The 14,397-nt window shown below is 41.7% G+C and overlaps 1 protein-coding gene across 1 annotated transcript in view; it reads left to right on the top strand.

The window, feature by feature from the left end:
- Nucleotides 1-14,397, top strand: part of cemip (cell migration inducing hyaluronidase 1) — a gene marked incomplete at its 5' end in the record, with an annotated part of 92,552 nt that overhangs the window by 40,688 nt on the left and 37,467 nt on the right. The window contains 3 exons of the mRNA XM_083901126.1: nt 5,683-5,852; nt 7,620-7,829; nt 11,331-11,536. Coding sequence (XP_083757252.1) covers nt 5,683-5,852; nt 7,620-7,829; nt 11,331-11,536 — 586 coding nt within the window. The remainder of the gene's footprint in view (nt 1-5,682; nt 5,853-7,619; nt 7,830-11,330; nt 11,537-14,397) is intronic.

Below are 14,397 nucleotides of genomic sequence, written 5' to 3' on the forward strand. Positions count from 1 at the left end.
ATTGAAATGGCGAACTGTGTGGACTCTAACTTTGCCTTCATAACACAAACAACCCAAACCACTTTGTTGCTAAGTGTTTCCACGGGAATGAAAGCAAAGAGGTGGAGGAGCAGTTTTTCGCAGTTTAAGTCATAGCAAATGAAAAGTGGCTCGAGCACATTAACAAAAAAAACAGGCAGTGGAAAATACAAAACGCACCAGTCGCTGTGAAATAATGTGTTTTTCCTTCACTTACAGAATAACCTTTAAAACAGTCAGACTCTCAGACTTTCAGGTGTTTTGTAACAAAAGTAAGTTTAAAGCACAACATGTCCTCTTCTTTGTCCTGTGACGTCTTTTCATCGTTCAAACAATCAGCTGTTCATTTTATCACATTTATTTAATGCTCATTTATTATTATTATTATTATTATTTATTATTATTATATTGTGGATGAACAAGTGAGTTTAAAGTCGTTGTACCTGTAACACGTTTTGCATAAGTGTCCAGACGTCAGTACTACATTATAATATTATTACCTACACAAGTGTCCAGAAGTCAATACTACGTTATGATATTAGTACTTAGATAATGTCCATATGTCAGTACTATGTTATGATATTAGTACTTACATAATGTCCATATGTCAGTACTACGTTATGATATTAGTACTTACATAATGTCCATATGTCAGTACTACGTTATGATATTAGTACTTACATAAGTGTCCAGACATCAGTACTACATTATTATATTAGTACTTAGATAATGTCCAGAAGTCAGTACTACATTATGATATTAGTACTTATTATAGTACTACATAAGTGTCCAGACGTCAGTACTACATTATGATATTTGTACTTGCATAATGTCCAGAAGTCAGTACTACATTATGATATTAGTACTTATTATAGTACTACATAAGTGTCCAGACGTCAGTACTACATTATGATATTTGTACTTGCATAATGTCCAGAAGTCAGTACTACATTATGATATTAGTACTTATTTTAGTATTACATAAATGTCCAGACGTCAGTACTACATTATTATATTAGTACTTGCATAAGTGTCCAGAAGTCAGTACTACATTATGATATTAGTACTTATTATAGTATTACATAAGTGTCCAAACGTCAGTACATTATGATATTTGTACTTGCATAATGTCCAGAAGTCAGTACTACATTATGATATTAGTCCTTACATAAGTGTTCAGAAGTCATTACATTATTATATTAGTACTTACATAATGTCCAGCAGTCAGTACTAAATTATGATATTAGTTTACATAAGTGTCCAAATATCAGTACTAAATTATGATATTACTACTCTTACCCTAAAACCTTAAACACAAACCTTAAAACCAAGTCTTTATCCTCAAAAAAAAGTTTAAATTGTGAGTTGTGAGGACCAGACAACAATAAACGTCCTCTGTGTTTTTGCTGTGGTTCATGCTCTTTCCCAGTCCTCATACACTGTACTATATATATGTACAAGTATACACACACACACGTAGCAGACACACATGTGCAGTCAGTCAGACTCATGTGAAAAAAAATGAATTTTGTCTTCTTTCTTTTTTTAACAAACTGAGAAACTGGTGTTAACACAGAGTTCTGACTGCAGTCTGTTTGTTTTCAAACCTCAGCGTGAGGAGCTGCTGGTGTTTGTCAGAGGATCAGGTCCATTAAACCTCCATCAAAACCTTCCTCCTCCTCCTCTTCGCACGTCTGACGTCACAAAGTCCAAAGTGGAAATCCTATTTTTGCGAGCCTGAGGGGACGACGCTGCTCCTCACATCTCCTGCCCCCCTGACGATAATCCTTTTCATTAATTCCTGCACTTGTGCCTCTTAAAAGCACCATCTTTTGTGATAATAGCCTCTTTTTTTTTCTTCCCCTGGCTCCTGAGGTTATGCACAAACAGGCAGGGCGGTTCACACACACACACACACACACACACACACACACAAAGCCCAGGGCTATTTATCAGTTGGCGTCTAATAACAAGTGCCAGGGTTTTTACATGTTGAACTTTTGACAGTTCTAAAAGGCATTAAACGATGATGATGGGTGAGGAAAATAAATGTTGTGCAGTGGATCAATGGCCTGGAGCTGGAGTAGCTGCTGCAGTATTTAGCATTATTCTATTTCTATCCTGACATTTACCTCTTTTATAAAGCCAGACGCTGCCTGTCTCTGCAGCTCAGCTTTCACCGTCTTCTTTTCGCCACGGCAGCGATGCCAACGTTAGCACGAGCAGTCGAGACGAACGCACGCAACGTGGCCAGAAAACTTGGCGATCATTTAATGTAGTGACGCTATACTATGTCTGTGATGACGTGACGTGTAATTCAATACAGAAGCGTATTGCTGTCGCAGCGGATCAGTATCACGTTATAGCGTGATAAATATTGTAGAAACGCTATCATTTCTTGGTAAGAACAAAGTGTTTTTCACTCCCGATGGTGGCCGTGGTTTTACTTTTACAGAATTAGATTTGTGTATCGATTTAATCATTCAGAAATATTGTGTTCTATTGTTTGAAAATACACTTCTCTGCGCTCCCTGGTTTGTTCTTTGAGCCGTGTTTTTTTGTTTGTTGGGGGCGGGCCTTAGGAAGCTTACTTCTGATTGGCTACTGAGTTTTAGAGCAACAGCTCAATGTATCGGAAGTCGTCACAGGCTTTGAGTTTAAACCTAACCTAATTTATAACCTGATAGAGCTGCAACTCGCGATTATTTTCGTAGTCGATTAATCTGTTGATTATTTTCTCGATTAATGGTTTGGTTCATAATGTGAGAAAATGTTAAAAAAAAAAAAAAAAAAAAAGGACCGGCAGTGGAACCAGCAGCTCCTGTTTCCCTGTGAGCAAAAAATATTGATTTTCTCTGTGGACTTTGGTGTGGGAGAGTGAGCGGTTTACAGAGTATGTCACGTCCCAATGAAACTACTGTGTCACCTCCACACGACTCTCACTGTCATTCCTATGCTGCACACAGGAAGTCATTCCTCGGAAGCTAAAACACAAAGCAGCGTCCAAATGATGAGTTATACACTTCTTAAGCCCAATTTATGCTCCTGCATAAAGTGCTCTACGTAGGTTATGCAGAGCCTGTCGTAGAGCCTCTGCGTCGTCTCTGTCTGCACAAAATATTTTTTAAGTGTCCGTCACTCCGTCAAGGGACAACGGAGAGGGCAAGGGCTGCGATTGGTCCTCAGGACAGGCCGACCTATCGTCGCTCTGTGCCGGGCTACAGTGCGCACCGAGCGCCCACAAAGGCGGAGCTGATTACCGCCGACAACGTCGATGCCAAACTATAAATACGTAATCTTAATACACAAGCCGCACGCTTAGTCTGATAACGCATTGCGCAGTCAGAGAAGTATAATGTGGCCTTTAGTCCCTGCCCGCCCCCTGCTCTGCTGCTGTACACGCACAAACGCTCCCTCGGTCAGGACATTATAGTCATCAAAAGGACGACGCAGCAAAAATAATTTTGTTCCATTGCTTCATGAAGACCAAACAGAGGCAGAACAAATTTAGCTAACTGCAGGTTTTCTGCTGCCCACTCTGGTGCTCTCTCACGCCGACCTCACAGAGTCACACTTCAAAGAAAACCTAAAGCATCGCTCTGAAGTGTGTGGTTGTTGAACACTTTCTTCGCTTTGTTTTCTCCTAATCGGCACATTTGTGAGGTTCAGGGTGTGAACGTGTAGGAGTGAGTGACAGCGCTCTTATCACGTCTGCAGAGTTCTTCTTCTTCTGCTTCTTCTGCCTCCACTCTCCCTTTTTTTTTTTACTCGCCCATCTTTGTTCTCTGCAGCCTCGCCGAGACATTAATTGGCCTTCTGTAAGCTGCAATATGCAAAAATGCATATTAGAGGAGCTTTTTTAACTAGTGGGGACTGAGTGTGTGGGTGTGGGTGTGTGTTGAACGTTAGAAGTTAAAGCTTTCTAAGTGTCTCCGTGTTCTTAGTAAAAAGGAAAAACATGTGCTTGAACCACCTCAGACTGTTTCTGAGTGTCCTGCGTCACAGCCGTTTATTGTTTCTGACTCTGACAACTTTGGCAGCTCGTTAAATCCATCAAAAAAAAAAAAGCCTGCTGCACAACGGGACTCTTTTCATTCTGTCACTGTCCCTAGCGTGGGGTAAATGCACGCTCTAATAATAGCGTTAAAGTGACAGTTTGGGGTTTTGAAGTGTTGCTGTGTGAGGTCAGTGCTGTCTGCGCTGTGAGCGCCCCCCTGTGTTTTTCCAGCCGAATCACAAGAAATGTAAAGAATAATTTTCCCTCATTATCCTGTCATTAAACGGCCCTTTTATGGGTGGAAACTCGACGTTTGGAACCACTCGCGTTCCCACACCAAAGCCCATGGAGAAACCTGTCAATTTTAGCCCACAGGGACACAGTAGCTGCTGGTCTACTGCTGCCTCGTGTGGTCAGTTTGTGTCACTGAGGTAAATCCGAACAAAGCATTTAAAAATCATATTAAAAACAACGCAAAATTTGAAGTTAGCGATGGAGGCAGCAGTGGATCGACAACTCCTGTGTGTTTAGTGTTGTAAAATCGCTAATTTTCTCTATGGTCTTTGGTGTGGGACATTTGTGATGTCACACATAAGAATCTAAACTCTTGTTTTGAAAGGTCTAGAATTGCAATATGGCCGCCTGTATGTTGACGTTTTGCAACCAGAAATTCTGTCAAATTTTTTCAGTCACGCTGGTGTCCACTAATATGTGTCATGTTTTCTTCTAAATGAGAACATCGTTTACATTACTGACATCATATTCTGTTGAAGAAGAGCTAAAACTAGCAATTGAGACATGAACTCCTCTGTAAAATGTTTCTTACTAGAAGACTAAGGGCCAATTCCAATTCCTATCTTAACCCTCAATCTTAACCCTCAAGCTCAACCCTTAATCTTAACTGGCCCTCAAAACCAAGTGTTGAGGGTTATTTTGTCACTTAGAAATGGGACACCCCTTAAATGCAGATACGTCTTCAGACTGTAGGGGGCAGAATAACGCGAAAGCTGCGTCCGGTCTGTCAACTCCAAAAAAGAAGAAGAAGAAGAACACACGTCAGGATTATTTATTACGATCCGTTTGTCAGTCAAGTTATGAGGTTGTCAGTTAGTTATAAGATGATACTCATACAAATACCACAACCACGGACATATTCAGCTGACAGTTACCACACACCACGGCTTATTGAAAAGTAAACGATCGCTTGTCTGCACCGGCCGGCTATTGACAAAAGATCGTAAAATAAAAATAAATGTTACGCAACAATAACGTCAGTAATCCATAATATGGGCCTAAACTAAGATAATACAATGGTTTTCATCATTTTTATATCTCTATTAACAAAGAAAATACTTAATTTGTAGCGTACTCGTTTCTCTGCTTTCGGCGCCATCTTTGTTCTGTCAAAACACGCAATGCATTCTGGGTAGCCCTTGCTCCCAAGGGTGGTCTCGGAAAATCTCAATATTGAGGGCGATACAGCCCTTAAACTTGCCCCTCAACTTAATTTTTCTGAGAATCGGGACAGCACTTGGACTAGAGGGAGCGCACATTTTTGAGATTGAGGGTTAAGCAAGGAATTGGAATTCACCCTATGTCCACAAAATTGGTCAGTACAACCATAGAAAAACAATATTTCTTGCTTGTGTGTGTGTGTGTGTGTGCAGGTAAGGCCCAGTTTGTCCACATGGGCGAGGAGGTGGACGGTGTGGACATGAGGGCAGAGGTCGGCCTGCTGAGTCGAAACATCCTCCTCCGGGGAGAGATGCAGCCCGGCTGCTATGGCAACGAGGCCTGCAAGTTCTTCGACTTTGACACTTTCGGTGGACACTTGAAGGTAAAGCTGTCGTCCTAACTGATGTGTGATTACAGTTATGTTGGTGCTGGGTCAATATGCACTAGCTTATGGAGAGAGATGCAGCACAGAGGCTACAGCTGCTAGCTGCTACTGTGCCTGGATGTTGTGGTGGTATGATGCTAGCTAAAACTGAAGCTAAACACTTGTGTTAGCAGCCCCCAAATCAAGATGCAATAGCATTGGCGTTTGACTTTAGCAGCTACAGTCGCTAAATGACATAGCATCATCATTTTAGTTAGCAGCTACTGTAGCCACTGTACTGTAGCATTAGTGTTTGATGTTAGCTCACCCACAGAGGCGGTTTAAACTTAGCTTGATTAAACCGTGCGTGTAAACTAAAACAGACAAATGAAAAATCAGTATCCAGTTTGTCCCGTCGCCTTGTGGTTTTGTTTTTGGATGTTTGATCGAAGCGTAGCATCAACACATGAAACTGCTTTTGTTCCAGCATGTTTTTCTTATCATTATTATTATTCTTTTCTAAGTGTTTGACAAACAGCAGGAGACCGGAGCGTCTTCTCACCCAAATAACAGTTAAAAAAAAAAAAAAGATAACGGTTTGGACGAGGTTTCCTCATGGCTCTGTGGGACAAAGCAGTTTTTCATCACTCTTTCTGCTCGCTAATGTTTTTTTTGACCTCCATTTCAAAGTGTCCTCAAAAATGTCCTTTCAGCTCATCTGCCTCGCGGCGTTTTATTTGTTGTCACTCCAGCTCGTCTTCTCTCCTCTGCACTTTACAGTATATTTTTTCCGGCCACTTCATCCTCGATGTGCTCCAGCGTTCCATCCCTGTCATCATCGCTCTCTCACTTTCATTGATGTAGGACAGAGCGTATTAGTCACTTCTTAAGGTCGACTGTCTTGTCATGTGTTTAAAATCTGAGGTTCGTCCCATCCAAGGACGACCTACGAGACGGAGACGAGACGTCCCTTGTGTGTTTTCCCTTAGTTAGAATAATTCAACAATATTTCACATTACACAATGAAAATGAAATAAAAATACAGACCTGTCTGGGTGTCAGAGGATTAACATTCCACGACAAACACGGCTACTTTTACCGTTATTGTCACCTCTGTTGTATTTATTTCACAGAAAATCAGTCGCACACATGCGTTATTATACAGCACTGTTTCATTTCTAACCGTAAACATGTCACTACGCTGTTTTTGTGTGAGCAAAATACAGTGTAGCGCTCTGTTAGTGACTACCGTGGCTAACAATGGCTAACCCGAGATACATTTGTGTTTCTGACTTCTCAACTGGAACGCGGTGAACTCTGACGTGATGTCGTTCGCAGTTCCAGTTATTCATTGGGAGGGAGGTGATAATTTAAGAGGAACAATTGTATTACAATTATTTGAATACGTCCGACATTTATTGTGTATTTATTTGGAGTCAAAACTATGGAACAATTTGAATGTGGAGTTAATAAAAATATAAGAAAAAGAAATATAAAGCAATGAAGACTGTTATATTGAGGTATAAAAATGAAAAATGTGTATAAATATCTTTCCACTGGTCTACCATGTTGGCCTCGCCTCCTCCACACATGACCTGTAAACACCAGCTCCTCACCTCGATGCTCCAGAAGTTCTCCCGCTGTTTTGAAAGTCTGACTAAGTCAATGTGTGGCTGCATTCGCCAAACTCTGGAGAATGTCCGGAAAAAGTAGCTGAAATAAGTTGAGATAATAATACTGTACGATTCAGTGATTCGGCGTTTATCGTGTATCTTCTGTCCTCAGGTGGAGCGAGGCTTCGGGGCCGTTCACGTCTCGGGGATTGAGCTGCTGCACATGGGTCAGCAGACGATGGGACACTATCCCGTCCATTTCCACATGAACGGAGAAGTGGACGAGAGGGGAGGTTACAACCCGCCCACCTTCGTCAGCGATCTGTCCATCCACCACTCCTTCTCCCGCTGTGTGACCATCCACTCCTCCAACGGACTACTGGTCAGTTTAAAATTCATACCATAGTTAAGTTATTTTTTTTAATTCAGTTCCGGATGAGAAGATTTGCTGATTTATGGTGCATTCCAGTTGTATGTGGAAGTCGGAATATGAAAATTTATCGTCAGAATTTTCAACAGAAGTGCCACCGTTGTGTCGCATATCCTGCTAGGAAAGTTGGAGCAACCTCACAAACGCCAACACAGGATTCTAAAGGACCTGATTAAAAGTTTTAGTGTTAACTTTGTCATATTTTGTCATTCACATACCATTATTGTTGGTAAAAAGTTTTTAGTCAAAGTCAAAACGTTTTCGTCTTTTCTTGTGTTCCCTCACGTGAGATTCACCTGCGTCTGTTTGGCCTTGTTTATGGTCCTTTTTTGTTTGCTTGACCATTCTTTACCTGACCTGACATTTCTAACCCTTTAAAGGTGACATAGAGTGGTCCTGTTGCACATAAATGTTAGTTATGGAGGTCTACTTACATATATTAACTTGTTTTTATGGTCAAAAACCTCCTAGTTTCTGTAAACGAGCCGATAGAAATCCTCTTTTCTGACGGTGTTTTTCTGCTGCGAGATTTCAGAGTGAACTTTCACCCCCAGAAGACAGAGTCTTGTGATTGGCCAGTACTATCCAGCACATCCGTTCTCAGAAGCGCAGCGCCCCCCTCTGGAACGGTGGATGCACTGCTCCTCATTATCAAAACATTGTTTTAACAGTGTTTAAAAATAGCTTCTTCGCGACTCCCCGCCACAGTCCCTTTTATGACTTTAAACCGGAGTCAGACCACAGTCAGAAGACACTGTTGCTCGTGAAACACCTCCACAACGGACGTTATTCTTCTTCTGCGGTTCAATGGTACGCAACCGGATGTGCGCGCACTAGTGCCCGGAGCAGGACGATCGGTTGTTCAGGAGAACCGCTGCTTACGTAACTATTACGGGATTTTCAGTGATCTTGTTGAGCCCCGAGATTACAATAAAACACAACGTTCTCAGCAATGTCTGAACTGTTTGTTTTCGAACCATCAGGGCTTCATAAACAAGGTAATGACGCAGATACACACTAAAAAAACAGCGTTAATAGGAACTTCCGGTCTAGTTCCGCTTTAAAAAGCCAGGGTTTGTACACTACAGTTTAGGGATTATAAGCTGGACAGTCACACACTTCAGCTCGCGCACAGCTTGTGTTGACATGTCCAGTGCTTCTTCCGAAAGAAATTAAAGAATATAAGAAGTTTGCGATGTGAAAATGTGTTTTGTTGTTGCTGTAGTTTTGCTTGTTCCAAGATATGTACAGAGCAGCAATCCTGTCAATGCACTTTGAGTAATTAGAGCAGTAAGTGGCCAATTATTTCTTTCAAGCTCATTACAAGTGAAACGACAAAAAAAAAAAAACAATGCATATATTTCTGGTGGGGGGGGGGGAGCAGGATCTGAGGGGGGCACGACGACTCAGAAATGTCACAATCTAAAGCCATTAGCGAGCGGGGGAGTCAGCAGGAAGTCAGCCAACGCTGCCAAGTAAGGTCCTTAATGTTCATGTTCAATGGGCCCAAAAATGTGGAGGCATAAAAGGCATTTACAGCTAATGCTTCTCGTGAACCTTCATTAGAATGATTAAAGTGTCATCTTAGGGAATAGAATCCACTTCCCGAGTCTGTGCCCGGAGAAGAAGGACGGCAGAGTCGCAATGTCACTTCTTCGCAATGCAAATGAAACGAAGTGGAAGACACAAGAAAGGAGCATTGTTCTCTGAAGTATAGCAGTATCTCAGCAGCCGTTTGTGTTTTTTTGTATGTCAGCAGTGAAGATGCTGAGATTTCCGCTGGGAAATTAGAAATGAGCATATTCGAGGGACAGCTCAGGTTAAACGGCCAGAGAGTCGAGGTTGAGATGATTTGGTCATGTGCAGAGGACAGAGGATCACAGAGAACGTTCATGGATGTTGTGGAGGAGGAGGACACGAGGACAGTTGGTGTAACAGAAGAGGACACAAGGTAGAGGACAAGATTGATGATCCGCTGTGGCGATCGCAAAAGGGACAAGTGAAGAAAAACTTTTGATTTAAGCTGCAAAACCAAGTCTTTCTGTGCATTTTCATCCACTGGTTAGATCAGATAGATCAGTGTCACAGTGTTTTCCAAATGTACTCAGCGGTCATAATTTCCCAGATACAAGTAGGAAGTTTTCATGAGGAATGCCCCTGAAGTTGTAATCCCTAGTCCTCAACTCTTACAAACTCCTCATGCCTCAAATTTTTTTACGATTCAAGATGGCTGCTCCAAGCGTCAGCAGCGAGTGACAGCTGTAGCTTTTAGTGTCTTTTTAGCGCTCCTGTCTTTTTTTGTGTCCAATTTAATAAGTCATAAACGCAGTGCCGTCTGTCCTCTTCTGCTTTATAGTTCTCTGTACTCCCAAAGACTTGGCCGAGTCCATCTTGTTATCTGACTTGTGAATTCCTGTGGAAAATGGAACTCATTTAGCCTTTCAGTGTGTGACATTTATGTGAGTTTACAAGCAACCAATGATTGTGTTTGTATAAGTGAATTATTCCTTTAAGATTGTTTTAAAAGGATACTGTGTAGTATTTATGGGTTTATATAACCCAAAATCCACTTTTTTATACATATTATGTGCTCCTGCATTGTCTAGTCGATGTATAATATTTTTTGATTCATTTTCGTAGTGTTTCAAAAAGTCATGTAAAATACCACGGTCGCGGGCCGTGGTTGCATAGCCACTGTTAGCAGCGAGACGCCATGTTTCTACCGGAGCCTGTAAGGACAAACGCGAGAGAACAAATCAATCGTCTCTTTACTTGTAGCGGAAGTCCCGCCTCCACTCTCTCCGCTTCGTCTGCTACGGCCGCTGTAGCTCCGCCCTCTCTCCCGCCTCACGAACCTCGTCTGCTGACACGGAGAAAGACGACGAGGACGACATTTGACCGACTGAGGATACCGTAGCGCTCAGGGAAGGGAGGGGGTGAGCAGAGGAGCAGTTCTTTGTTGTAGATTTCAGCCTCTCCTCTAGATGGCACTATAAACTACTTACTTACTTAAAGCCTTTTCAGGCAAACAGCCTTGCTTTACAGAGCCTTGCTTTTTTTTTTTTTTCAGCAACCTGAACTGATAAACCTTTCAGAGTGTTGAATGTTTTGAAGTGATAGCTTGGTGGTACAGTGGCTGGCATTGTTGCCTAACAGCAAGAGGGTCACAGGTCAAAACCCAGTTAGACCGAATGTCTTTCTATAAGGAGTTTGCATGTTCGCTCTCTTGAGTCGTCTAACTTCTTCCCACAATCCAAAAACATGCAACATTTGGGATTATATTGACTGGACACTCTAGATTTACCCTCATGTGAAGGATAAAGCCAAAGAAAATGAGTGTGTGAGATTACTACGCAATGGCCTTCAGAGTTTCCCAACATGTTTGCTAAAGGAGGAGTTGTTTCTTTTTATTATGCATCAGTTTCACCATCACGGTGTCTTTTCCACTCCCAGGTAAAGAACGTGGTGGGCTACGACGTGCTGGGCCACTGTTTCTTCACGGAGGACGGTCCAGAGGAGAGGAACACGTTTGACCACTGCCTGGGTCTGATGGTGCGAGCGGGGACTCTGCTGCCGTCAGACAGAGACAGCAAAATGTGCCGGGACATCACCGACGGGGCTTTCCCAGGATACGTGGCCAACCCACGGCAGGACTGCAGGTAAGAGCAAGTTTAACTTCTTCAGTGCTGTTTGTGATGCACCTTCTTCCATAGATCTACCAGGTGGTGTTCAAAAACCTCCCAGATAAACTAAATGAAGAACTAGGAGTGTAACGGTTCACCAAACCCACGATTCTGACTCAAGGTTCGGTATAAAACTCTGTTTTTAAAAACATACTGAAAAACCTTTTGGAAAACGTCCAGAAAAAATGTCTGGCTTTTATTAAACAATTGTTGCATTGCAATATCAAGAGCATGAACATTACTAGTATAAAACGTCTTAGACCAAAATAAACAATTATATTAATCTGAATACAACAACATAAACATTTGTCTTAAAACCAGTCTGCATTGTCTAAATAAATAACTTTAACTTTAAAGTTTCTGGCATATCTCTCTAACCAATGGTCTGATTGATTTCAAACTTCACGGGTGTCTTGCTACAGGTACACGACTAAGTGCAGTGCCAAGTTTCAGAGGTGGAAAAAGTACTAAAATATTGTACTCAAGTAAAAGTACCAATACTTTGATTTGACTTTGGTTTAGGTTCAGAACCGTTACACCCCTGTACTGGATTCATTTTAGTTCGAAAATTCCAGGGCTGCTCATGGATTGTGTTGTTTGAAAAATGCAGTTTTCAATTGAAAACATGAGGATGTAGCCGCAATTTCAGGTTGTTTGGTTCATCATGTCCAGTTGAAGTTCTGCTCTGGATTTATCGTCCACATTACCACAGCATTTTAGAGCCTGCCAAAAAAAAAAAAGCTTGCCTGGTCATTTTCGTTTGAAAACTCCGGGTGCTTCTCGCATGGACGCAGATTGTTTTTGGATGTTGCCCCAAATCCACACTCCTGAGGCTCCGGTACAGATATATTAATAATTCAAAATCGAGGTATATTGTAGTTTGTGTGAAGGTGCACAGGACTGATGACCCCACAGAAAAAAAGTTTCATAAAGAGCACCACAGTCTAACCTCTGCTTAGCGACAGCAGCTTGTGGAATTCTGTCGTGCCGCGAGTTCGAGTGGTTAAGTGGTTTTTTGAAGCGCAGAAAACCGAGCCCATCAATCACTTGACCGTAGCTCAGCCCGCGCCGTCCCACTCGCTGCACTGAGACTTGCTGTACACACCTCGTGGTCCCTCAGCTTCCCGAATCACAAGTGATATTCTTATTTTTTTGACACTTTTTGGCATTACTCTTCTGGCTGTTTAAGCCGCTGATTAAACTCAGCACAACACTTCTCACAGGAAATGGTATCAGCTCACCAAAGTCACAAAAAGTGCAGGATCAGGCATTTGCTGCACAGATTGGAAATAAAAGCACACTATTACAAGTCACTCTGCCATGAAAATGTACCGTATAGCGTTTTAAACTCTTACCTTTATCACCAACTCCTCGAGCATGTTAGTGTTCTGCTGTGAATATACAGCTGTATATATTTCCTTCATTTACAGCTATAATATGAACAAAGTTTCAGACAGAGGTTGAGGTTTAGATTGAGAGACTGACGTGGAGAACAAATGCAGAGACAATGAGATCAGCACCGTTTTCTTGTTCAGTCACAGCGAAACACAAAGTGATTTTTCACGTCACATTACTCACGCACAGCTGCGGCGGCTCTATAATTTGTGTTTACTCGTGCAAGTAATGCAACGGAATACAAGATCACTCAGAGAGAGAGAGTTCAGACCTCCACCAAGACTTAAAGGACTCATATTATACCCTATTTCTCCAAGTTAACCTAGTTCCCTGGTGTTCTAATGATAATGTCTGTGACATGCTTTGGTCAAAATACCTTAAGGATGAAGCACCGCAGCAGTTCAATCACCCTGCCAAAACAGCCCTGTTCAGAACGCTTGCTTTTGAGTGCCTGTCTCTTTAAATGCAAATGAGACACAGGAAACTACATCAGCGTCACTGAGGCTCCATCAGCTAACAGCAGTTAGCATTTGGAAAAGCCATTATTTGCCGACTCTAGCCGGCACATTGCCATCATATATAAAATGTACATAATATATACATTTTATATATTATATAAAATGCTGGTAGTTTGTGTAGAACTCTGTGCTGCAATGAGCAGCCAAGAATAGAACATTTTGCGAACTTCTGCTGTTCTGGATACTATAGCCCTCACCTGCTACGTCACAATGAGACATTCCGCAAAAGACAATTCCAGGAATGTCTCATTGTGACGTAGCAATGAGTGCAGAAGTCAATATAGAGTGTTTTTTCTCCTGTACTTAGACTGAGGCGGACCACAAAAACATGACTGAGTCATCTTTTTTAAAGACATGGTCACGTTTTTCATACCAGCACCTTTAGATTTTGATCCACTGGATCCGGAAGAATCTGTATAGAACTTTACCTGCTTTTAGTAAACATGACACAATCCAACATGTGAACTTGTTCAATGGGACTGAACCATGTTACATTTACATTGCTGCCAAATCTGACACAATTACAATTAGTTTTCTTCAAATAAAGAAAAGCTAAAAAATGACACAGAGCTTCAGCACAATTTCACAAAAAAATACATGTGATATTGTATTATTGACAGGAAAACTTGTTCCATTCAAGACGTAAAAGGACACAGGATGTAAAGACATTTTCTTCTTGTCGAAACACACACACAAACACATTTTCTAAAACCATTATGTCACGGCGTGTCCAAGTTAGATAATGTGAGTGCACAACACAAAATGATAGATGGCCTTTTCAATTATCCTTGAACATTTCTAAAGGTCAGCGTGCGTCGTCGTCTGAAACACGAATACACACAAAATACCACATTATTTCCAGCCCTGTCGCTCCAAAAACTACGTTCCCACACACAAAAAAACTGTATTTTCAAATGACAAATT

The sequence above is a fragment of the Microchirus variegatus genome (assembly GCF_963457635.1).
Source record: "Microchirus variegatus genome assembly, chromosome: 14".
Lineage (NCBI taxonomy): Eukaryota > Metazoa > Chordata > Actinopteri > Pleuronectiformes > Soleidae > Microchirus > Microchirus variegatus.